The sequence below is a fragment of the Helobdella robusta genome, assembly GCF_000326865.2.
Source record: "Helobdella robusta unplaced genomic scaffold HELROscaffold_11, whole genome shotgun sequence".
Classification (NCBI taxonomy): Eukaryota; Metazoa; Annelida; class Clitellata; order Rhynchobdellida; family Glossiphoniidae; genus Helobdella; species Helobdella robusta.
Window position 1 is genome coordinate 2,072,556 of NW_008703617.1, and position 26,339 is coordinate 2,098,894.

At 34.3% G+C, this 26,339-nt stretch overlaps 4 protein-coding genes across 4 annotated transcripts in view; 3 read left to right on the forward strand and 1 right to left on the reverse strand.

Annotated features, from left to right (window-relative positions):
• The window catches only part of HELRODRAFT_190175 (hypothetical protein), a 9,747-nt gene extending 5,219 nt beyond the window's left edge, over positions 1-4,528 (reverse strand). The window contains exons 1-4 of the mRNA XM_009012807.1: positions 4,480-4,528; positions 3,901-4,260; positions 2,153-3,143; positions 61-299 (exon numbers count right to left, since the gene is read on the reverse strand). Coding sequence (XP_009011055.1) covers positions 61-299; positions 2,153-3,143; positions 3,901-4,260; positions 4,480-4,522 — 1,633 coding nt within the window. The 5' untranslated portion in view covers positions 4,523-4,528. The remainder of the gene's footprint in view (positions 1-60; positions 300-2,152; positions 3,144-3,900; positions 4,261-4,479) is intronic.
• A 943-nt stretch (positions 4,529-5,471) lies between these two features.
• HELRODRAFT_167287 (hypothetical protein) lies at positions 5,472-9,525 on the forward strand (the record flags this gene model as incomplete). The annotated part of the gene is made up of 9 exons (XM_009012808.1): positions 5,472-5,684; positions 5,919-6,046; positions 6,209-6,443; positions 6,731-6,831; positions 7,094-7,310; positions 7,601-7,831; positions 8,105-8,239; positions 8,588-8,713; positions 9,448-9,525. The coding sequence occupies 9 exons, from the start codon at positions 5,472-5,474 to the stop codon at positions 9,523-9,525; spliced, it is 1,464 nt and encodes a 487-aa protein (XP_009011056.1).
• A 2,482-nt stretch (positions 9,526-12,007) lies between these two features.
• Positions 12,008-18,128, forward strand: HELRODRAFT_109117 (hypothetical protein; the record flags this gene model as incomplete). Its single annotated transcript, XM_009012809.1, has 20 exons — positions 12,008-12,055; positions 12,410-12,510; positions 12,715-12,754; positions 12,848-12,960; positions 13,186-13,339; positions 13,434-13,568; positions 13,707-13,812; positions 13,956-14,053; positions 14,761-14,886; positions 15,053-15,136; positions 15,327-15,410; positions 15,498-15,622; positions 15,840-15,989; positions 16,150-16,323; positions 16,447-16,579; positions 16,846-16,927; positions 17,119-17,240; positions 17,407-17,529; positions 17,642-17,687; positions 17,869-18,128. Exons 1-20 carry the CDS (start codon positions 12,026-12,028, stop codon positions 18,126-18,128), a joined length of 2,286 nt encoding a protein of 761 aa, XP_009011057.1. The 5' UTR covers positions 12,008-12,025.
• A 7,347-nt stretch (positions 18,129-25,475) lies between these two features.
• On the forward strand, positions 25,476-25,634 carry HELRODRAFT_138363 (hypothetical protein; the record flags this gene model as incomplete). The annotated part of the gene is made up of 1 exon (XM_009012810.1): positions 25,476-25,634. A coding segment is annotated over one exon (159 nt), but the record flags the coding sequence as incomplete, so codon positions are not given.
• Positions 25,635-26,339: the final 705 nt, after the last annotated feature.

Sequence of the window (26,339 nt, forward strand, 5' to 3'; positions counted from 1 at the left end):
TAAAGATGTCNTAGAGAGTGCTGGCGACGCCGCCGTCATCATCAGTGGTGATGGTGGTACCGGCAGTTTTGATGGTGTCAAGAAAGCTGCTAGAATTGTTCGCGTTAGTGGTACTAGCTGAGATGATGTTGTCGCTGCTGAAGCTGATGTTGTCGCTACTGAAGTTGACGTTGTCGCTGCTGAAGTTGATGTTGTCGCTACTGAAGTTGATGAAGTTGTTGCTGCCACTGCTGATATAGATGGTGCCATTGTTGATGAAGTTGATGTCGTAGAAGTAGAAAAAACAGTTTCTGTTGCTGCTTTTGATGAAGTTGTTGATGTTAGTTTACTGGTGGGATTGTTTGTCGGTTTTGAAGATGGAAGGATTGTTAATGATGGAGATTTGGATGAATTTAAGGCTGTTGATGTTGGTGTCATTTTAAAATTTTTAAGCGTTGGCGGACTTTTCGTTGTTAGTTGCTTATGTTTGGTTGATTTTGTCATATCAGAATCTGACAAAACTAAGACAGATGAGGAATTTGGTGATGCCGATAATGTTGTTGTTGATGCTGATAATGATGTTGTTGTTGTTGTTGTATTTTCTGCTGTTGTTGTTCGTTTACGTTTTCGTTTGTAAGCTGCTGTATCCTCTTCAGAAAGTGAGAAATTTGATGTTGTAGTTGACGACTTTGAGATTATTTCAGCTGATGATATTCCAGTTGCTGGTGTATTTACTAAATTTGTTAATGTTGTTGTTGAGGCATTTACTAAGTTTGTTGATGTTGTTGCTGGCTTTGATGTCGAATTTTTTTCACCAAAGGCTATGATTGATGTCAGAGGCAATGGTTTAATAACCACTTTGCAAGGTTTTGTTAGTGTTATATTAGAGGTCGCGGTTTTTGCCGCTGGCAATGACGGCCTTAGTGTAGATATTGTTGTTGGCAACAATTTGGATTTAGCTGATGGAGATACCATTACTGGTACAGCTCTCTTTGATGTAGTAATTGCTGATGAAACTGTTGTTGAAGTCAGTGAAGTTGTTGCTGATAACGTTAAAGAAACTGCAGTTTCTACTGCAGTTGTGGTTGCTGATGACGCTACTGCTGCTGACGTCGCTACTGCTGCTGACGTCGCTACTACTGCTGTTGTTGTTGCAGTTTTCTTTTCAGATTTTGTAGCTGCAAATTTTGCTAAAGTTGTTGCTGATGATGACGTCATTGAAGTTTCTGTTGATGACGGTGGAAATGTTTTTTTATGAGATTTCGTTATTTTCGACGGCGGCGTCGTTGATGTCGTCGTTGGTGTCGCCTTTGAAGTCGCCACAGTTGACGTGCCGACAGTGGAATTAACTGCTGATATAGATGAGGAAAGCAAAGATGATAATGAAGGCGGTGACGAGGAATATGGTGATGAAGACGTCGAAGACGATGATGACGACGAAGACGATGATGAAGATGATGACGACAACGATGACGAAGATGAAGACGATGACGAAGATGATGATGAGGACGACAAAGAAGATGATGACGATGATGACGACGATGACCGTTTTTTGGACAATGCTGATTTTTTAGATGATGGTGATGACAATCTTCTACGTAATGATGACGCCGTCTTGTGTGATGATGTCTCAGACGATGATGATGATAATCCCTCAGATGATGATGATGATAGTTTATTAGATGATAATAATGATTTTTTAGATGATGATGATGTTTTAGATGATGATGTGTTAGATGATGATGATGATGTTGATGGCTTTGAAGATAGTATTGTGGCAGATTGTGATGGTTTTAATAATGATGAAGAAACAGCAAGTGATGACGACGACGTTGTTGGATTTTTAGATTTTGGCAATAATGTCATTACAGTAGATGGTGATAATGATGATGGTTGCGATGAAGAAGATGATAATGATGATGATGCAAAATAAGATGACGATACAAAATAAGATGATGGTAATGATGGTGATGACAATGATATCGATTTGGACGGTACTGTCAGAATACGTTTATAGGATGATGATGGCGTCCTCGATGATGTTGAAACAAAAGGAGATGATGATGACGACGATGATGATACAAAATGAGATGACGATGGTAAGGATACAAAACGAGATGATGATGTCCATGTCAATGACGTCGATGATGATGAAGACGCTCTTGAAGATGACCATGACGACGACGATGATGATGAAACAAGAGATGATCTGGCCAATGATGACGACAAAGACGATGATGATGATGACGATGATGGTGATGAAGACGATGATGGTGATGAAGACGACTGCGACAATGATGATGATGTCCTCTTAGAATATTTGGCCCTCGTCGAGTTATTGTTAATTTTCAACTTTCCAACATTGAAACATGGCTTTTTGACCTCCACAGTATTCTTAGTAATAGTAGTAGCTGAAGCACTAGCATATCTTACATTAGTAGCAGCAATATTAGCAGCAGTACTACTAGCTGTAGTAGTAGCCGTAGCAGTAATAAGCCTTAAATTTGTAACATTAGTAGAATTTCTAACAGCAGAACTATCAGTATTAAGTATTACAGAAGTACTTGCACTACTAATAGCATTAGTGGCACTAATAACAGGAGCTGTGGTACTAAATTTTAGACCACTGGAAGTAGAAGTAGTATTAGTGAGAGGAACAGTAGGCCTAGTGGTAATAAATCTTACATCAGAATCAGCATCAGTAATGTTAGTCAATGTGGCAGTGGGTCTGGTAGTATTGAATCTTACGTTAGTGTTGGTAGAAGAAATAGTAGCATTACAAACGGAGGTCCTAGTATGTGTTGCAGTAGGGTTCGGGTTAGATGTAGTTGAAGAAGCAAGAACATTAGCGTGAGTAGTAGAAGAAGTAGTGGTAGTAAGAGCAGTGGTAGTAGAAGTGGTAGCCGCAATAGTAGTTGCAAAACTAATTAAGTTATTAATGTCATTGCGGTCGCCATCAAGGTAAATGTTAACGCAGCTGTCATCAACATCATTGTCTGTATTATTATCATTGTTGTTGTTGTCAGCATTTTCATTGTTGCAAGTTTTATTATTATTATTATTAATGACGTCATTGTTGGAGATATTATACTCAAGACTGAAAGACTTGGATGATGTTTTTGAATGAGAAAATGTGACCAGAGACATCAGTGTTGTCGTTGTCACTGTTGTTGACGATGGTGATGTCACAAATGATGATGATGACGTCAAGAATGATGATGATGACGTCAAGAATGATGATGATGACGTCAAGAATGATGGTGGTGGCAGCATTGATGGCAATAATGATGATGGAGCTGGTGCCAAGAATAGTGATGAGGATGACGAAGACAATGATGGAAATAATGATGATGATGATGGCAATAAGGATGATGAAGATACTGATGACGATGGCAAAGATGATGACAATGAAATAGATGATTGAAGTGCTGTCAGCGAGTAAGATGATAATGACGATGAAGATGACAAGCCAAAAGATGTGGATGGTAATGTTGCTGATGTTGATGACGATGTTGATGATGATAACGGTGAACAGAGGGCACTCAAGTGTTGAAAATTCTGTTCTAGCCTATCTACTCTGGTGAACAGTTGGGCCAGGAGGTCTTGCGGTGACATTTGGGGCGGCGACCAGGGACAGGTCGAGGTAGGGGTGGTGTCTGTCTCTTCTCTATCAAACTTTGAACCTTTAGTAAGAGTAGGAAAAAAGTGAACAAACATTCAGAACATCTTGAAAGTCACTTAATTAATACTTAAATTTGAACATGAAATAGACTAATATGAAAGCAAAAATTAAAGAACACTAACAACATGTGAGTAATGCCGAATGTATATATAAACACATGTGTTTAAATGTTTATATATATAAATTATATATGTATTTATAAATTTTAAAAACATGTACAATACACTAAGAGTCCTAACCAGAAGTAGTATTCAAATTTCTCCTTGCAAAATAATCCCCAACAATGGACTCCAAATCAAAATCTGCTGAACTATTTCTCTGACGACCATTGTTATTATTAATGTGATTACCATCAGTGACAGCAGCACCACCTCCCTCCTCATCATCATCATCTCTAATGAGGTTTCTACTTCTAGAGTCGTCATATCTGAAATTATTATTATTATTATTATTATTATTACTAGTAGAGCTATAACTATGTAGTCTTCGACGACTTTGCCCATTATCTAGATTAATATTATTGTCGCAAGATGAGCTCCGTCGACGTTCAGCTTTCAGACATCTGTAACTGTCCAAAAAGTTTTTCTTTTTGAGATAATCTGTTGGATGAAAAAGTTTGAAATAGAATCCTTAAAAATTGGAATTAATTGTTAAAAACACATTTTTTAATGTAACTTAAAAATATAAGTAAATTATTGAAGATTTACACAATAAATTAAAATTAATAAATAAATTAAAATGGTCAGGCGTGCAAATCAAATGGTGACCCGTTTGATGGGACCAACAAGGAAGACTCAGTTTCTGAAAGAAAGACTAACCAAGTACTAGGCTAGTGATTTCATCTGGTTTTTTAAAATCCATTTTTGATAACAAAGCACAACAAGTTTATAACTAGGTGATTCTTATAAATATTTATTCAATAATTTAAATTGCGAAAAGAATTGAAAAACAACTTGACAGGCATTTAATTTAAGGATACCAAATTTGCAGTAAATGTTTATCAATTTTATTTTAGCGCCAAATAATGGTGGGCATATCTACGTAATGTCATTTCGCCATGTAAAACTTCGGTACTTAAATCAAATAATTCAACTACATGATATTCTTGTCTATTTTATAGATTTTTAAAATTTAATTTAATTAAACATAAAATTCTAAAAAAGATTTAATATACTACTATTATTTATATCTATATCACTTCGACACTCATTCGCAAAACACCTGGATCTTTAGAACTTTGGTTATTAGAAAGACCACACCTGTATTAATAATGTCTCCATGGTGACGTATAATAATGATACTGCCTTATTTACATATATATGTAAATGCAACGCTTTGATAATGATAAGTTTTAATGAATTTTAACTTTTAATTTAGTATAAGTTCTTTCTATAGTTGCTAAAATTGAAAACTTATAAGAGAAATTTTTTTGTTGCGGTTTTATTTATTGGATAAATAAAGAATCTTAAATAAATTGTGAAGCTTCATTGCAAAGCCAAATCTTAATGTTTTATTTTATTTTTATTTTATAACCTGGTTTTAGTTATTTTACTAAATAAACTTATAACATTATACAGAAAATTATAGAAAATACTCAAATTATTTAACTGAATTACTGAAAATTTAACTTTTTTCAACAGAAACCAACAAAAAATTTAACGTCATCATGTGATATGATCGATACATTGATACAGATAATAGTGCTTTTACTTAGCATTACTTTTTAATTAAAAATTATACTACTCTAAACAATAAAACTTGAAGAAAAATAGACGTTATTGTATAAAAACCATCTCCCACATCTTTAGCCATGCTATCCAAACGAACTCACGCCCAGCAACAGCAGAGAATTAACAGGGAGAGGGTCTCAGAAGCCATGGTGTTCGACAACACCCAGCAATACAAACAGATGGAAATGAAGAACACGATGATGCAAATTGATGAGAGAGCCGTTCAGCGCCGAAACTGGAGGGAGAAAATGATGGAGGTTGATGAAGCTGAGAAAAGAGATGCGTATTTCAAGGTTTTTGTTTGTGTTTTTTTGTTCCATCTTAAAAATTATTTTAGAAAGTTGTTTATTTGTTGTAAATTGGTTTTTTGCTTTGAGTTTGAAGTATATTGGTAAGTTTAAAGACATTTTGAAACAGAATTATTTGATCGTTGCTAACATTGGCAGGCGCGTATTATTGTTAAAAATTTGAGCACTGTAACTATGAATAATAAATACATCCATCAAAATAATATATATATATATAAGCATCAAGAAAGTGAGAGGTTGCGTAGAGAACGACAGGAAGAAGAAGAAAGGATGGAAGAAGAAGCAAAAAGAATGAATGAGGAAAAAATTAGAAATGAAAAAATAAGGCAAAAAATCGTCAGCAACAAGTAAGTATTATTATCCAACTTCTTCTATAAAGTTTACAGTATAAACGCTCATTTTTTTTATAAAATATTCCATCTTCAGATAATCATTATAGTTTCCTCACAACTAATTATCATGACTTATGAATTAATTTGACCGTTAATTTAATTATGCCGAATTTGTAGCGAAGAGCTGAAAAAATTAGAGAGACAAATACAGGCAGCGTACGCCATGAAATCCATGCAAGAACAGATGAAAAAACATGGCGTCAGCAAGCAACAGGAAGTAGCCAAAGATATCGAATACGCAAAAATTCTTGAAGAACAAAATAAAAAAACAAACGAAAAAATGATGGAGGATGAAAGGATGAAATTAATGGCGTCTGAAAGTTACAAAAAGGATTTACAACTGCAGAAGCAGGTACAAATTTTGTTTTTCATCATCGACTCGACACCACACCAATATGACAAAACCACAATGCCACCATTTATTAATAATAATGATATACGGCACAGTACAATATAAGTTATACGCTGCGTTTATGACAGCAGCATGAAAAATTGAAGAACATCAGCGTAATCTTTGCTAATGCAAATGTCCATACGATCCCATGTGCTCTTTTATTTTAAACAACTACATTAGCACAACACTAGCAACAACAAAAACAAGCAAACAAACAAGCAATACTATCCCAAATAAAAAATCAGACGAGCGAGTTGCTGAAACAAGAAATGAGGAACAAGATGATGGATTGGGATAAACATCTTGTAGATGAAGAAGTGAGGAAGATAAAGGAAGAAGATGAAACGTTTGTTTATCTCAGTGTGTGCTTGTGTGCTTGTGTGTATGTGTGTCTGTATGTGTTTTGTTTATGTATGTGCTTTTACGTGTTTTTTGCGCGTCTTCCAATTGAATTTTAAAATGCCAGTCATATGCATATCTGTCCGTTCAGTTGCCTACTCTATGGTCAATTTCTATTATTCAATCTTTTGATCGTCTGACTGTGAATTAGGTGTCAGGTGTTTTCGTCAGGTTTTATAATTTTTCCATTCTGTTTCTCACTGCGACAGGTCTGCCCAACTAGCTCGAGAGAGACGAGAAAACTATCGCAAGGCTATTGAAGAAGATGAAATGACGACGGCGAAGATGAAGATGATGATGAAGATGAAGACGATGATGGAAGAGGAGAGGATTGAGAGATATGAAAAGGAAAAGATGTTGGAAGAAGAGAGAAGGAGGAATGTGAGAGTTGAACAAAATGTTGCGAAAGAAAGAGTAAAGAACGAGGTAAAAAGCAACGGAGCGTTGTTGTATGTGTGCATTAATATATATTTACAGTTGGAAATCTTCTTCAGTTTCTCATATAATGTGCTGACTCTACTTTATTTCATAATAAATTTTTGTTACGCTCTTGTTTACTTTTAAGTTTTATTAAAATTTAAAAAAAATTCAAGCTAGCTTCATCTTGAAACGAAACGTCATTATGATTTTTGTTTTATTTAGTGATTTTTCAATTATGCCTTCACAACAACAACAACAATGACGTCATCACACATCACTAACAACCACACCGACAGTTGGCAGCCAGATTGAAGGAAGAACAAGAACAGCGCGATGAATTAGAACAGGCTCGTCTACTTCTCAGTCAAGAGGAATTAGAACAAAGACACAAAATAAACGAACAGGAAAAGGAAATTAAGAGATTGAGAGAGAGAGAAGAGTTGCAACGAGTGCGAGAAGAGATGATGATGATGAGAGAGCGGATGAGGAGGAGAGATAAGGAGGAAGAGGAACTCTTCAAAAAGGAGGTAGTTTCGTGTTGTTGTTAATATTGTTATAATAATGTTACTACCAACGCAACCACCACCAATGATTATTGATAGGTAGGTAGGCAGGTGGTTGTATTTTTATCAGGGTGTTAATGACATTTTATGATAATATTAAAAGACTTATTGAAACGAATAGATCAAAAAATAATGAAACGATACAGAAAACGTTCCAAGCGTTGATTTGAGAGCAACATTAGAAATAAATAAATTCCGTGTAATCATTTTCAAAGTTTGAAAATTAATTTTTTGCAGATGATGTTGAAGTTTGCGGAAGGCGACAGACTGGAGCAGATGAACGCGCAAAAGCAGAGATTGAAGAGGCTGGAACACCAGAGACAGATTGAGATGATGCTGGAAGATAAGCGCAAACATCAAGAGATGCTGAGGGTATGTTTGTTTGTTTGTTTAACACCGTTTTATCTTATTTAACATTATTTTACGGTTAAATAACGTTGCTTAATGTTGTTTAAATTTGTTTTACTCTTATTTAACATCGTTGAACTCTGTTGCATAACAAAACTACATATATAAAATGGAGTTGTACTTTTGTTATTTGTAATCTCGTTTCATTTGTGTTCCTAGCTTATTGCATATCAGCATATGCATTTTTTTCCACCGATTTTCTACAATGATTTTTATGTTTTTTTTACGATGTCGTATTTTCAAGCATTTTTAGATACTCTCAATTGATGGACAGTTTTGGAAATTTTATTATATCAAATTTTTTATGTAAAGGAGCAAGAGTTGAAAGCGTTGGAAAATGAAGAGAGAATAAAAGCGATTGAGAAGCTGATAGTTGAGGAGGAGAGGAAGAAGTTGTTGAAACTGCACGCGCCCAATCTCATCGGCTATCTGCCCAAAGTTTGTTTGTCCAACCTTACCGACTTTTGCCAATATTACTACTTATTAATCGATACTTACTTATACCTATGGTATTGCTAATTATGAATAATAAGGATTAATAAATTATGAATAACATTATTATTATTACACTTGAGTTCCGCTTACATCTTTTGATCGTAATAACCAAGTAACAAACAAATTTTTGTTTAGCGGTTATAATGTGATAAATAGTTATATCCACTGGAATGGTCTGAATTACGATATAGAATTAATTGTTGTTTTCTTGTTATATTTGTTATCTTCGTTATTTGACATTGACTGTAAACCATAGAATCTATTCATACCATAGAGGATTGTAAAATTGTACTGCAGAGGCTTGTGAATAGCGAGGTTTGGAGCGAGGTTTGAAGCGAAGTCGTAAATGGGATTTATGTATAGTTACTTGGATTGGTTTATTGTTTCTATTACTGTTGGCATTCGATTGGACGTTCAACAAAGTTTGCGTTTGAAGCAGTTGTATTCATCTATCGGAAATCTTGAATGAAAGACGGAATGACGAACACATGACGATTGTTGGAAGCTACAACACTGGTGCTGGAAATATAGAGATCATTGAAGTCATAAACATCGGTGTCGGTAGTAGAGAGCGTTAAAGTTAACAATTATATTATTTAATTTAATTTTGTTTTTAATTTACGTTTTATATTGATGACACGGTTTATATAATAATTGTTAATTTATTATCTTCCAAGGGTGTGATCAGAGATGAGAACGATCTTCAGATGCTAGGTCCAGATTTCATCGATTCTTATCAAACAATTTACGCTTAAATTATGTTAATTAGGTCAGTAATTATGTTAATTAAGTCAGTAATTAATGGGAATAAGTGTTTAGTTATCTATAACTTTATAAATTTTTACAATTTTAAAGTTACCCTATTGTCTCTCATCTATACATCTTTTAAAAACGTTTTGAACGATGTCAAATTGTTTTGTTATAAATTAATGGAGATTTTTATTTTTCATTGAAACATATTCACTATAAATTCTACCGAATGTTTGGCGTTAATATGTTTGTAGTTTGTTTAGATTTCGTTTAAACATACTACAAACATATTAACGCCAAACATTCGGTAGAATTTATAGAATATTGTAAATATATATATATATATATATATATATATATATATATATATATATATATATATATATATATGTTCTACACATTACACAGGTCTATGCGTAGTATTGTATTGTATTTGTACGTCATGTATGTGGTACAGATTTTATTTTAACCTGCGCTTTATTTTACTAACTTTGTTAACTGGCTAAACAAAATTATATTAAGTTTTCTGATATATATATATATATATATATATATATATATATATATATATATATATATATATATATTAGCCATTGATAAAGTGTTGGAAAAGGTTCAAAGGATGATTAACAATTGTGAAAGACTTTCATATGAGGAAAGATTGAAGAGATGGGATCTGACAAATTTGGACGAACGTACGACTAGAGGAGATCTAATTCAGGCGTACAAAATCGTAAAGGGTGAAGATGAGTAAATTCATCCCTATTCTACCAATTTACAGGAAATAGAAACACAAGAGGGCACTAGTACAAGCTTTTTAAAGAAAGGGTAGAAACAATAAAAGGAAGATTTTTCAGTTCGAAAGTTTTTGAACATTGGAATAAGCTGAACGAAAAATTCCATATTTTTTGAATGTGGCGCTGATATAGTAAATTAGGCTGGCAATTTAATACTAAATTCATGTAGTATTCAATCTCCTGAGCATGAAGTTGTATAATTTGGCAATGGAGATTGTGACGTTTTTGGTATCTTGAATCGTCTTTACGTATTACTATAGCTCGATTTTTCATTCATACACACACAAATACTCCACACACATACAAATATAAATACACAAACACATACATACATACACACATGTCACATTCATACTTACAGACACAGATTTAGACATTTAGTTGACAAAATATACATACCAAGTAGTAGTGGTAGCTGCATATATATATAGAATATATTCTATCTATCAGGGTAGCTGTAATTAAAGTTGTAGTAGTTTTAATAGAAACATAAAACAAATTAATAATTAATAATGTGGCTAATTAAATAATTCGAGTTATTTAATAATTTTAAGTTGGATCAAATATACAAATATAGCTGCCCATGGCTGACAATAAAATATTATTAATTTAAATAAAACTGACCCTGTGTTTATTGACGTACAGTGCCTACTAAAAGTTAACTTAAGTTACAGGTTTTTCAACTAAACAGAAAAGTCTTGCGATTTAAATTCGTGTTTCTAATTTAGTGAAATTAGTGTCCAATTTATTGTTTGATTTAATTTTTTAATGTAATTTAATATTTAGTTATTAATCTTATTTTGTTTAATAATCATTGTTACAAAAATTATTGCAATGATTTATGATGCTGATTTTGTTAAAAAATTATTAATATTATTAATACTAATTTCTGTTTATGGAAGAAGAAATAATTTTTATGTGGATTGTATGAGCAATGAAGAAAAAACTGAATTAAGGTCATCTTTATTTTTTTTTATTTTTAAACAAATTTATTTTATTAGTTAGTTTTTTCTCTAGCTCTACCTAATAACTAATGAGTTATTAATGACTGATGATTCACTATTTATTTAGAATAAAATAAATTGTGTTACTTTTTTTATTCAATTTTTTCAATTATATTGTCAATTGATATAATAATTATAGATTGATTATGCTATGATTATTGTAGAATTTTTATATAATTATTCATTAAATTAAAAACTCAATCTGATATGTGTTTGTACTTTTGTAGATATATATATATAATTATATTACATTTATATAATAAAATCATTGTTTTAATGTTTTTGTGTGTATAATCTGTAGTTATCAGGAAATTTAATGGACCTGTAACTAGTTTAATCATGAATCCTCAAATGCCAGCCTTTTTTCTTTATAGTTTATCTTATACAATGCATACCTTTTTATATAGTGCCATCACTTGGTGAAGTTGAAAAATATCACCATTTTAAAAAAAATACAATGGATTTTTCTAAAGTTTTTTCAGATAACTTTTTTTTATTTACAAATGTTCAATGGAAAAATTAAAAATCTTTCTAACATTTTCATTTTATTTGCTATTAATTAAATTTAATTAATTTAAAATTTTCAAATTAAATCATTAATTATAAATTTTTTCTTCAAACTTCTAAAAATTTATAAAAAAATCTATAATTATTATTTTTTTTCAAAATTTTCCACCTACCATTAAAGGGATAAAGCCTTGGAGATGTTTCACCATGCATTTAAACATTATATGGTAATGTTTCTCATTACACATTCATACCTGAACTAATTAAGTTTTATTAATCATTATTTTTGATCTACTAATATAATAACAATTTCGTAATTGTATTTAATCTAATTTAATAATTATTAAAATAATATAAACATGGGGTTATTTAGTTATATAATAATTATGTTTATAAAAGTAGTAGTTGTAGTTTAGATGATAATTGTATAGTACAATGTATACCTATAGTAGTGATGATAACTATTAATATTATTGTAACTAGTTTAAATGTGTACTTATTTGATAATAATATTATAACAAATTATAGTCATATACTTTATTTATATTATGACCAATCAAAAATTATTTTCCCATAATAAGGACGTGGCCTACCCCGCCGATGAGTTGATGCCCCTCAGTTGCAAGGGTCGATACAGGGGTTCCGAACCGAGTAGAGGTGACATCGATGATGTCCTGGGGAAGTTAGTGTTAGGAACATTTGGGGAATTAAATTTCAGAATGTAACTTTTAATGCATCTTTCGTGTAAAGATTGTTGTGTTGGAAAATTTTATGTGGGTGTGCGCGCGTGTGTGTGTATGTGCGTGCGTGCGTTTTTGTGTGTGTTTATTAATTACTAAACTCATTATTATAGTTTAATTAATACTTAATTCCACTTTTACATAAGCTTCTCTCTGACTCTTATTGATTCCCTGGATACGCTAGTGGTTAGTTGGTTATTAACTACTTTCTATAAGGCACTATATAAATTACGTTATTATTATTATTATTAATTTTTAATATTTCTGAATAATTTTCAGGTGCTGGGTGAGTTGGACTTGTTCGAGCAGTCAGTCAGGTTGATGCTGAGTGACCTCAAGTTTGATAACGATGTTGTGGTCTCGGTTTTCGAGACTAACATCAGAGTTGTTGGGTTAGTAATTAGTGTGGTGGGGATGATGACGACGATGATAATGATGGTGACTATGATGGTGACTATGATGATGATGATGATGATGATGATGATGATGATGATGATGATGATGATGATGATTGTGATACTGGTAATAATGATAATAATGGAGGTGGTATTGGAGACTTTCAATATTAACACATTCCTAATTTCCAAACTCTGCCTAATCCTCTTAATTGTCACCAGAGGCTTACTAGGGGGCCATTTGATGGCTGATCACCTGAAGCGTAAACACCATCGCATGCCGTGGTACAATGGTGAGCTACTGGACATGGCGCAAGATGTGGCTGATCGACTGCTACCTGCATTCAATACAACTACTGGAATGCCTTATCCTAGAGTTAGTTGACCAGTTTTTCTCATTCTTTCTTTCTTTCTTTTTGTTCTTTTTCACACACACACACACACGAACGCACACGTACACGCACAAACAGGTAAATTTGAAATACGGGGTGAACACGAAAGAGTCAAGAACGGGCCAAGAGAAGGACACATGCACTGCCTGTGCCGGCACGATGATACTCGAGTTCTCTGCACTCAGCAGATTAACCGGGAAACATATTTACGAGGTGTGAAATTGTGCCGTTTTTTGCCGTCTCCATCTTCATCCTCATCATCCTCGTTCTTCTTTGTTATTATTGTCATTATTATTGCTATTATTATTGTCATTATTATTATTGTTGTTGTTGTTGCTATTATGACGTCAGCAAAAAGCGACGACGGCCATGGACTACCTGTGGGAGTCGAGGCACAGGACGAGTGACCTGGTAGGGACCGTCATCAACATACAGAACGGGGATTGGGTGAGGAAAGGTTAGCCGTGCTTCTTCTCTTCTGTTCTGGTAACCTCATTATTATTATTATTATTATCATTATTATTATTATAATTATTATTATAATCATAATTATAATTATTATTGTTATTATTCATTTACGATCATCACCATGGTGGTCAGAGAGTGGAGTTGGAGCGGGCATTGACTCTTACTATGAGTACCTCATGAAGGCTTACATCATGCTAGGCGATGATATATACCTGGATAGGTTCAACACAGTCAGTACCCTTATTATTATTATTGTTGTTGTTGTTGTTGTTGTTATTATATTTATTTCTAAGAACGTCTTGCATAATTATTCCAAATGGCTTTTAAATTTTTATTATAATTGGATTATCTATAAAACTGACTATGAATTATATACGTAGTTTCAGTTTTATGAAGGAATGAATGGATGAAGAAATGAATAGATGAATTTTTTCAATTATTAGCTGATGATGAAAATGATTGTAATGATTGTTATCACCGCTATTACCAGTATCACACGCTCATGATATCATGTTTGTCATCGCTTGATATCATTGAATATCATTTGATATCTATCTCTATCTTGTTGTCAATACTTAGATTAAAAAACACGTTCTCTCTTATTGATTTGTTGTTCATTCATCTGTTGGCTCGTCACAGTATTGATTGAAAGATGATGTTAGTCATCATCATCATCTTCATCATCGTCTTCATCATCATCATTTATGAAAAAATATTTACACAGCTATCCATTTACTGGCTCGTCGTAATGTAATGTTTTTTGTTATCACCATCCATATCTTCTACTCTATAACTATCATCTTTCTTTTCATCACCACCATCATCTTCCTCCTCTTTCCCATCATCATTCTCTTCCTCATCATTATCATCTTCTCCATCATCATCCCATCATCATCATCCTCATTGACTCTTCGACTGACCGCCACAAAACCATCAGCACTACAAAGCAGTGATGAAGTACGTAAACAACGGACCCCTTATGTTGGATGTACACATGCACAGGCCTCAGACCAACTCTAGAAATTTCATGGATAGTCTTCTGGCGTTTTGGCCCGGATTGCAGGTTAATTAATTGATTGATTGATTTGTTGGTTGATTGATTGATTAGTTGATTGATTGATTGACTGATTGATTGATTGATTGATTGATTGATTGATTGATTGATTGATTGATTCATTCATTCATTCATTGATTCATTGATTGATTTATAAAACAATAAATGTCACCAGGTGTTGAAAGGGGATTTAAAGTCGGCCATTGAAATACACGAGATGTTGTATCAAGTGATGCTTAGACATAACTTCATACCTGAGGTATGCCAATTATTGTTGTTGTCTTTGTTATTGCTGTTGTTGTTGATGTTATCGTTGTTGTTGTTGTTTTTGTTGAGGATGATAATAACTTTTATCTCATAGACATAACAACAATGACAAAAACATTAACATCAGCAATAACAAAACCATCAAACGCAAACAACACTAACATAATTTCCCGCCAAATCAGGCATTCACGAGTGACTTTCGCGTGCACTGGGGCCAGCATCCGTTGAGACCTGAGTTCCTCGAGTCCACATACTTCTTGTATAAGGTTTTTGTTGATGTTTCTGCTGTTGTTATTTACTATCAATACACATTATCATCTCATCGTCACCATCACGTTGTCATCGTAACTAAGGCGACTGGCGATCCATATTACCTGGAAGTTGGCAAGAAGGTGATGGAGAACTTGAACAAGATAGCTCGCGTCAAGTGTGGCTTTGCCGCTATCAAGGACGTCACTACAGGAGATCACGAGGACCAGTTGGTTGATTGGTTGACCAGTTGGTTGATTGGTTGATTGGCTGACCAGTTGGTTAATTGGTTTGATTGATTGGTTGCTCAATTTAGTAATTGATGATTGGCTGATTGATTGATTGATTGATTGATAACGCATTGGCTGGCACACTTGTTTCACATACATCACACGTAAACTACACACACACACAGGCACACATTATATTATACCGAACCTAAACAGAATGGATTCATTCGTATTCGCGGAAACGTTCAAGTACCTCTACCTTCTCTTCTCCAACAAGGAAGACATGATGGTGGATGTGGATGACTACATCTTCACCACTGAGGCTCACCTACTACCTCTTTTCCTGTCGCTTCATGGTCCGCAACCGTCTGCTACGGCCGCTGCTGCTGCTGCTACAACCGCTTCTGGTAATAAGACAGAGGTTTGTGAAAGTGATGATTAATAACAATAGATTTAGTTTTAATACGTTGACAACTATTCTCCTTAAACTTCAGAATCTTTCATCTAACATACTGCAAAGCGTAAGAAATGAACACGACAGCATGAACGACAGTGATGACGAAGATGACGATGTCCATGAATTTGCAAACACCTGTCCCTCAGCCAGTCACCTCTTCAAAGGGGTGACCAGTTATGCCCATGACGTCAGGACGCCGCTCAAGAACATGGTGGAAAAGTTGTGCCCCATGCCCCTTACCACGTTGGTATATTTTTGTGTCAGTATTGGTTGACAGCTACGATAACCACAACAACCACACCACAACAACCACACCACAACAACCACGCCACAACAACCACATCACAACAACCACACCACAAACAGCCGCCCAGCGAGGTTGAAGGCTTCCGACTTCATAGCTGGCAACAGAGAACAGATGGAGAAATTGAACCATATGGGCATCAAACTGATCACCATGAATGATGGCAGGGTTCAACTCGTGCACATTGGTTCAGAGGTCATCTATTTTTAGATTTTTATTTTTTAGGGTCACAGTCGTCTTCTTTTAGATAATGTATTTAGGTCGATTTTATTAACATTTGTGTTGCTATTGCTACTAATTTTACCGAGTTTCATTTTCTACTAATACTAGCATTATTACTGCTGCTGTTACTATTATCAGTGCTGCTGCTACTGATGATGCTGATTATGATGATGTTGTTTATGATGATGCTGATTATGATTGTGGTGGTGGTAGTGATGATGATGATGATGACGTAACAGGCCTTGTCTCCAGATGACAGCCACGATGGAATGCTGTTCATGCAAGAGATGATTGAATTGTCCAAATATCAGTCGAAAGAAGGTGAGGATGATGAGGAGGAGGATGATGATGATGATGATGAGGAGGAGGGTTGAGAGGGTTATTGCTGTATAGGTGATAAAAATTCATGATGATGATGATGATGACGACAAAGAGGCTGATTTCAATTCCATACAAAATTCTATACATATGCACACACATCTAAAGACAAGCAAACCAACGCATATTCATAGTACCGTTAGAACCGAAGGTAGTTCAACTAATTTCGCCCCCGATGTATGGTGACATCATTTTAAAAGCTGGACCTGCTCAATTTGGCATGCGCCTGAAGGAACATTTTGGGGTTGGTTGGTTGGTTGATTGATTGATTGATGGATTGATTGATTGGTTGATTGATTAATGGATCGATTTGTTGATTAGTTTATCTAGTTGAATAGTTGAATGAATGAAAATTTAATTAAGTATTTTTCTTTTGCGATCACCGCGATATTTTCCATGTCCATTTCTTGCCCACTCAATAGGTTGAAGGTAAACTACAAATGTCGGAGCCAGCCGACGGATGTACGGCCCTCACAAATGCCGGCGAGATGTTGAAAGGGAAGATAGTGATTGTAGAAAGAGGGTCATGTATGTTCATTGATAAGGTTTGTCAACACAGAGCCATGATGTCATCTATAAGATATTTAGTACTTTTACCAAATTGTAACTAATTCTGTATGAAGAAACTAACATCTACCTACATGTATACAAACTCAGGCCCGTCGTGTGCAACAAGCTGGTGGCATTGGTGCTATTGTGTTTGGTGAGTTGTTGCCCACTTCGTCAATCAATCTATCAATCAATCAGTCATTTATTTGATCGATTACATATCCAGCCGTTTAAATAATACGCATTTTCTGGAAAGGTTCAATCAATCAATCAAACAACAATTTTTTACACACCACACACAAACGCACACTTCACACACACACTTAAACACACAGACAACAACTCAGACTCCTCGTCAGCGAGTAGCGCCAACCAGTACTTCTCGATGTCTGGCGACGGAAAGGATGACGTCACCATTCCCATGGTGTTCCTTTTCCGGGATGAGGCCAGAACGCTGAGAAATGCCTGGACGCTTGATTCGGATCTTGTCGTCTTTGTTGGAGAGAATCCTAAGAAGACAGGTCTCTTGTTTGTTTGTTGTGTTTTTTGTTTGTTTGTTTGTCGTTGTTTGTCGTTGTTTGTTTGTTTGTTATGATGTTGTTGTTGTTGTTGGAAGTATGTTGCTTTGTTTTCATTCTTTTTTGTTGTTGTTGTTTAAAATTTTAAAACAAAAAATAACTGAAATTTTACAGAACATCTCTTTATAATTTTTTTTATGAATGATTCCGCAGAGGACATAAAGATGAAGCTGGAGATGAAAAGTGAACTCGATAAGTTCGTCAAAACTTTAGAAGATATAATCGTTGACAAGAAAGCAGACGACAACAAAAATGGCGGGAAATCGACAAACGATTTCGACAAATTCGTCAACGAGAATGGATACAGATTACATGAGAAACTCGTCGACGAAAAGTTTGATCCGAAAATTCTAGAAAACTTGCCAGCAGCAAAACATGTTGAGGTAGTTGATGGTGGTGAGGATAATGATAACATTGATGATGGCGGTGTCATAAAATTAACTGGTAAAGTAGATGTTAATGATGGTGGAAGGGCTGAAGAGGATAGCAAACTGATGATTAAGAACGGTGACGATGATGAGGTTGTTGTTGACGAAAGTTTATCTAAAGTTATTGATTCAACTTTGGAGAAGTTTCTGGAGCTGCAGTTTAGTGATATGCTGAAATCTTTCGTGCTCTCTGATGGTAATATAAATATTAACAGTGCTGATGATAATATTAGGAACCTTGAGTCAAGAGTTGATGGTACTGCTTTAAATGATGGTAATAATCCGCAGCGAGAAACAACTGACTACCAACAACAACCAACTGACCACCAACAACAACAACAACCAACTGACCACCAACAACAACAACCAACTGACCACCAACAACAACCAACTGACCACCAACAACAACAACCAACTGACCACCAACAACAACCAACTGACCACCAACAACAACAACCAACTGACCAACAACAACAACCAACTGACCACCAACAACAACAACCAACTGATCAACAACAACAACCAACTGACCAACAACAACAACAACCAACTGATCAACAACAACAACCAACTGACCAACAACAACAACAACCAACTGATCAACAACAACAACCAACTGACCAACAACAACAACAACCAACTGACCAACAACAACAACCATCTGACCACCAACAACAACAACAACCAACTGACCAACAACATCAACCAACTGACCAACAACAACAAAATGATAAATTTGATGATCAGGATGAGTTAATAGAACTAATTAAAATGCAAAAAATTTTGACGGAGCAGAAACGATTGCTTCAGAAACAGATGTGGGAGCATGAAGAACAACAACGACATCAACAACACCTGCAACATCATCTGCAACAACATCAACAACACTTGCGACAACATCAACAACAACATCAACAACTTCATCATCAGCATTCGCAACTGCACTTGCAAAACCAACAACAACAACAACAACACTTACAGCAACACCAAAACCAAAACTCCCACATCTACTCCACTGATAATAATATTGAAGACAAAAGTAATGGTGCTGGCAATAACGATGGTGTGAATAAAATTGGTGGTGCTGATGATTATGTCTATGTGCCTTCGGGACCATCACCGTCAACGTCATCGTCTTCATCATCATCTTCACATCATAATGATAACGCTGATTTCGACGAGAGGACTAAACAAACATCGTCGTCGTCATCATTCTCATCATCTGCATCATCGTCATCATCTACGACTTTGCCGTTACATGACGAGACATGAATCATTCATCATTTTCTAGATTTTTTATCATCATTATTGCCATCACTGTTTTCATTTTCATCATCATTTACTGTTATATTAACGCTATTATTTTTTTTTAATCATTTAAATCCATCTTCTGTATTATTAATGTGATTATTTTGTTTAACATCAATATCTATCTTTATTTGTGCTGATGACGATGAAGAAGTGATGACGACAATGATGATGATGATGTTATAGATGATGATGATGATGTTATAGATGATGATGATGATGTTATAGATGATGATGATGATGTTATAGATGATGATGATAATGTTATAGATGATGATGCTGACAATGATGATGATAATGTTATAGATGATGATGTTATAGATGATGATGATGACAATGATGATGTAGATATAGATGAGGATAACGATGCATTACCCGAGTTTATTCACCAGTAGAAAAAAAATTATGTTCTGTTCTCTTTACCAGCTAATTTTAAAATTTTAATTTATTTTTACTTTCGTTTAGAAGCGTTATAAAATCATTGACTTATTTCATTTTTTAGAAATAAACTAAAGCAAAATACCTCTATATAACTCTATATAACTCTATATAACTCTATCAATCAATCAATCTTCGTTTAGCGTCCAGAGACCCAGTTTCCCGAGGTAGGACGTTATATAACTCTATATAAATTTATATAGCTCTATATTACAGATTTTTACTCTATATAACTAGAATAAATAAAAAAAAATAAAAACAAACACTACAAATAGAAATAATATGCAAACCAGTACCAAGCCCACCACGATCAAGCAGCACGGCATACCTGCGGAATGTATGTGTTGTGCGGAACAAGACAAAAAAAACACCTAGTGAGAAAATAGAAGTCCCTGCCCACCTATGTAAGCAATTATCTTATCCCCTTAGCCTAACTACATGTGCGTTTATTATTGCTACCTGTATAAGCAGTTCAATTTCCACTAAGAGGGATAGAACTTGAGACCACACCTTTCTTACTTTTAGCTCTGATCTGAATACGTATCGATACCTTTTTTGTAGAATCATGATTAGTAACGCAATGTTTTCTTAGAATCATGATGATCATCGTTTCGAGGAGATAGAGAGAGAGGAGAGAGCTCAAAATAATAACTTGAGACCACTCCTTACTAAAATCGTTGGCTGAATACATGTCGTTATCTTTTTGAAGAATCATGATCAGTAGCGCTATGTTATCACTATCGCAAATAATTGAACTTTTAAAATTTTGGCACTGTGTATCAATTAGTTCGGTCAAAATTAATATTATCGTCGATATCTCAATGAAATTAAATGAAGAATTTTTTTTAAAAGTCAAGGTCGGTTCCTTTTATGATGCCTCGTTGGTTCATGATCCTCATGGCTCGCAAAGTATGCAGTTACAGATTTGGTTTTCGAGAAGAATTATTAAAATTAGTTGGACCTCTCATACTTCGAATGAGGATGTATTAAAACAGTCCGGTTATGAAAAGAAGAAGTTACTACAGATAATCCGACGGGGGCAGTTGAAGTTTTTTGGTCACATCATGCGGAAGGAAAGAATGGAAAATCTAACAACTACTGGAAAGATTGCAGGGAAAAGAGATCGCGGTCAACAACGAACAACATTCGTGAAGTCCTTGTGTCACTTGTTGAATACCACCACTACATTTCAACTACTACAAAGCGTTAAAGATCGGGTTTTGTAGAGGTCGGTGGTCGCCAATGTCGTGAAAGGATAAGGCACGAGAAAGAAAGAAAAAAGAACAGCTATCATCAGCTAAAATATAAGACCCTTTACTACAGCATGACGAAAAATAGACCCCATATGGCTACAAACAACTAAAAAAATTAACGTCCCATGTGGCAGTTGATGATGTTGTTATTTTTTATTTAGTTGTTGTTATTCGTTTTCTATTTAGTTGATGCTATTAATTTTTAGTTAGTTGTTGTTATTATTTTTTAATTAGTTGTTGTTGTTATTTTTTTATTTAGTTGTTGTTGTTATTTATTTAGTTGTTGTAGTTGTAGTAGTTGTTGTCGTCGTCGTTGTTGATGTCTTTGTCGCGTAGGGCGTAGACCAGACTGTTCATTAAAAATATTATTATTGCGTACATCGGCGTTAACTTTTTGTATCTTGTTTCTGTGTGTGCGCGTATGTCTATGTGTGTGTATTTGTGTGTGTGTGTGTGTGTATTTGTGTATTCTTGTTTGTACGTATGTGCAAGAATTTGTGTATTTGTATAGGTTTGTGTAGTTTAAGTATGTTAAGGCGTTCGTACGTGTTTGATAAACGCACGTGTCTGTGTATTTGTGTGTACGTGCGTGTGCGTATGTATGAGCGCGTGTTTTTGAAGGTTTGTGTGTTTATTCAGGTTAGAATTGTAATTGAAATACCAATGAATTGGAAATCAGCGTCAGAAAAAAAAACAACGGACAAATAGATCAGATGATAGAGAGAGAGAGAAAGAAAGAGAGAGAGAAAGTGAGAGAGAGAGAGAGAGAGGAAGTAGCTACAGAGACAAAAAGTGAGGGAGGTAGGTACGCCGCCATTCCAACACGGCGTCCGCATGTACCACGTGATACTCTGACGTCAGCTGGTGAAAAAAATGGCTTCCACGGGTCGCAATAACCTGACCGTCCGTTCACTAAAATTAATATCCGGAAAGATGCGAGTGTCTGCATGATGATGATGACGATGGTGAAGATGACGATGATGATGATGGTGGTTGTGGTGATGATTATGATGGTGATGATGTCGAAGACGATGATAAGGACGGTAATGGTGAAACTCTAGAAATTGTTTGCTGAATTTTAATTAAATTTTGATATCATTATTGTTTTTTGTTTTTTCACGAAAATGAGTTTTGCAGGGTTGGTTAGATGTGAGGGAGGCTGATGTGAGGGAGGCTGAGGGAGAGTGAATGATAGAATTAGTAAACGATTGGATAAATGAATGATGAAATGAATGATTGAGTGAATGAATGAAGAAATAATTTAGTGCATGAATAGTTGAGTGAATGAGCGCTCAAGTGAGAATGAATGATTAAAACAATGCAATTGGTCTATTGAGCGAGCTATCATGTGAACGACTGAATGAATGAGTGAATGAATGGATGAATAGATGAATGGATGAACAAACGAATGAATGCACGGACAAATGAACACAGTATTGGTAATCATTTAATAGGTAAAAGCCGATGACGGCAGGCGATGTCATTAAGAGATGCTGAAAAAAAATTAAACATCTTGAATGACATCATTGAGAACAGCGTGGTCATATCTAGAAATACGTGGCATCAAATTACCCTGGTCATTCATTCATTCATTTTTTTATTCACTCTTTCTTTCCTTCATTCATTCATTCATTCATTCATTCATTCATTCATTCATTCATTCATTCATTCATTCATTCATTCATTCATTCATTCATTCATTCATTCATTCATTCATTCATTCATTCATTCATTCATTCATTCATTCATTCATTCATTCATTCATTCATTCATTCATTCATTTATTCATTTATTCATTCATTCATTCATTCATTCATTCATTTCATCGTTTATTCATTCATTCATCCATTCATTTTTATTTACGCTTCGTTTAAGATGCCAATGATCTGATGAGAGCTTCATTGTTGCGTTTGCTGTCTGCTTGCCCCACATCAAATCTTTCTCTCGCTCCATGATAAATGAATGAACAAATGAATTATTGAATAAACAAAGGAATGAATGAATAAACGAATGAATGAATAAACATGAGTAAATGAGTGAATGAATGGATGAAAGATTTACACGGTGGTTGGATAGATGAATTGAGAAAAAATTAAAATAGATATAAATAAATTAATGAATGAATGATCGATTGAATGAAAAAATGAGAGATTGAATGAATAAACAAATAAATGAATGAATGAGGGAATGAATGAATGAACAAATTGTTAAATAGATACATGAATGAATATTTAATATCAATAATATCAGCAAATTCAATCCAATTCACATATCACTAATTTTAAGATTGAAATGACAACCGGACAGATTTTTTTTTAAATTGACCACTTGAAAACAAGCCCCGCCTTTCCAGCATGACAGACAGATCACTAGCCAATCAGAGAACGAGTTTGAAAATGTATTCCCACCCATCCTATTAGGCGTTGATATAAATAGGAAGAGTTACATTAAGTTCTTGATTTAATGAATGAATTCGTCCCTCTTGTTCTACGTTCTTTGTACATTATAAATAAAAATAAATAATAAACAACAAACAATAACATTAATAATCATAACAATAATCATAACAATAATAACAACAACAATAACATTAATAATAACATATAATTAACCATAAATAATAAAGCCAATGATCAAAGAAGATAGATTGAATATTTTCTAATACTGATTTTTATATTTAATTACGTTAATTAAGAGATAACTAAGTAACATGACAACTGATACTTACAATAGCATCAATCACAATGACATTAACAACCACAACAACATCAACATCAGCAACAACAACAACACTATTGATGACGTATTTTATCAGTCTTTCGGTGATTTCGTACTGCTACAAAACTTAAACAACAACATCAACAAAAACGACGAGAAATGTTTTTACAACAACAACAACATTAACAACAACAACATTAACAGGACCTTTTATAACAACAAAAACAACGCAGATATTGATAACAATGACGATGATAATTGTAACATCAACAACACTAACAACAAAACGCACAAGGACAACAGCAGCAGCAGCAACAACAACAACAATAACAGTAATAACATCAATAATAGCAACAACAATAACACCAATGACACTAACAATGCTGCTACTGGCGGTTTAAAATGCAATTTTTACAACACAAAAATTAACGAAGAAGATGACGATGATGATGATTGCTGTGATGATAATGACGTCAACAATGATGATGATGATGGTTACAAGAATTATGTTCCTTATTATAATTACGCTGACGATGATGATGACGACGACGACGATGATGATAACATCAACAACAACATCAACAACAACAACAACAGAAGAAGAAATGACAACACTAATAAATCGTCCTCCGGTTATAAAAAACTAAACAACAAAAACAACAACAATAATAATAAAATGAAAAAATCAGTAAGGAACAACAGTTCATTTCAACGTTATGACAACAACAACAACAATAATAATAATAACATTAACGATAACAATAATAATAATAATAATAACATCAATGACACCAAAGACACTAACAACATGAACAGGAATAATAGTAATGAGAATGGCGGGAAATTGTTTGCAGCTAGCGACTTAACACTCGGCACTCAACCTATGTGTAACAATAACAACAACAACGACAACAATTACATCAACAAGAGCAACAGTGCTAACAGCGGCCACAACGTAAACCATAACACTAACGCCATTACAACGACAAACAAACACAAAAGCAAAAATGACATCAAAAACAACAACAACCACATAACCAACAGCAATACGATCGGTAATAACATCAATAAAACTACAAACAACAGCAGCAACAACAACATCAACAACAACAACATCAACAACAACAACATCAACAACAACAACATCAGTAACAACAACAACAACAACAGCAACAACAACAGCAACAACGACAGCAACAACGACACAGAAATCGAAACATGTAAGTGTTGTAGCAAGCAGATCGAAGATAAATTTTTGTTAAAAATAAACGAGGACTGTTACCATGAGACCTGCATGTTGTGTGACGTTTGTGGCTGCTCGCTCAATGGCTCCTGCTTTATCAGAGACAACCAACTTCTCTGTAAACTGGATTATGAAAAGTTAGCCGATTGGTTGATTGATTGGTTGGTTTATTGATTGGTTGGTTGATTGATTGATTGATTGATTGATTAATTAATTAATTGGTTGGTTGGTTGGCTGGTTGGTTGGTTGGTTGGTTGGTTGATTGGTTGGTTGGTTGGTTGGTTAGTTGGTTGATTGATTGGTTGGTTGGTTGATTGGTTGGTTGGTTAATAGATTGATTAATTGGTTGGTTGGTTAATTGGTTGATTAAGTGAACAAATGTATGAAAGATTTGATTGGCTGATTAATGCGATAATAATATCAATAAAAAATTTACTGACCGTTGACATTGTAAAAAATACAGAAACACACATAGGAACACACGAACACATATATATCTCTCTTTTTTTCTCTCTTCCTCTCTCTCCCTCCCTCTCTCTCTCTCCCTCTCTCTCTTTCTAATAATTTATGACCTCTTAATACAACGATACTTTTTTGCGAGTATGTGTCGAGAGGCAGATTACTTGAGCAAATAAAAAATAGGTGTGTATGTATGTACGTGTGTGTGTGTGTGTATGTATGTATGTGTGTGTGTGTATGTATGTATGTATGTATGTATGTATGTATGTATGTATGTATGTATGTATGTATGTATGTATGTATGTATGTAATGTAATGTATGTATGTATGTTCGTGTATATGTTTGGTTAGGACCATTTATTATTATTATCATCATCATCT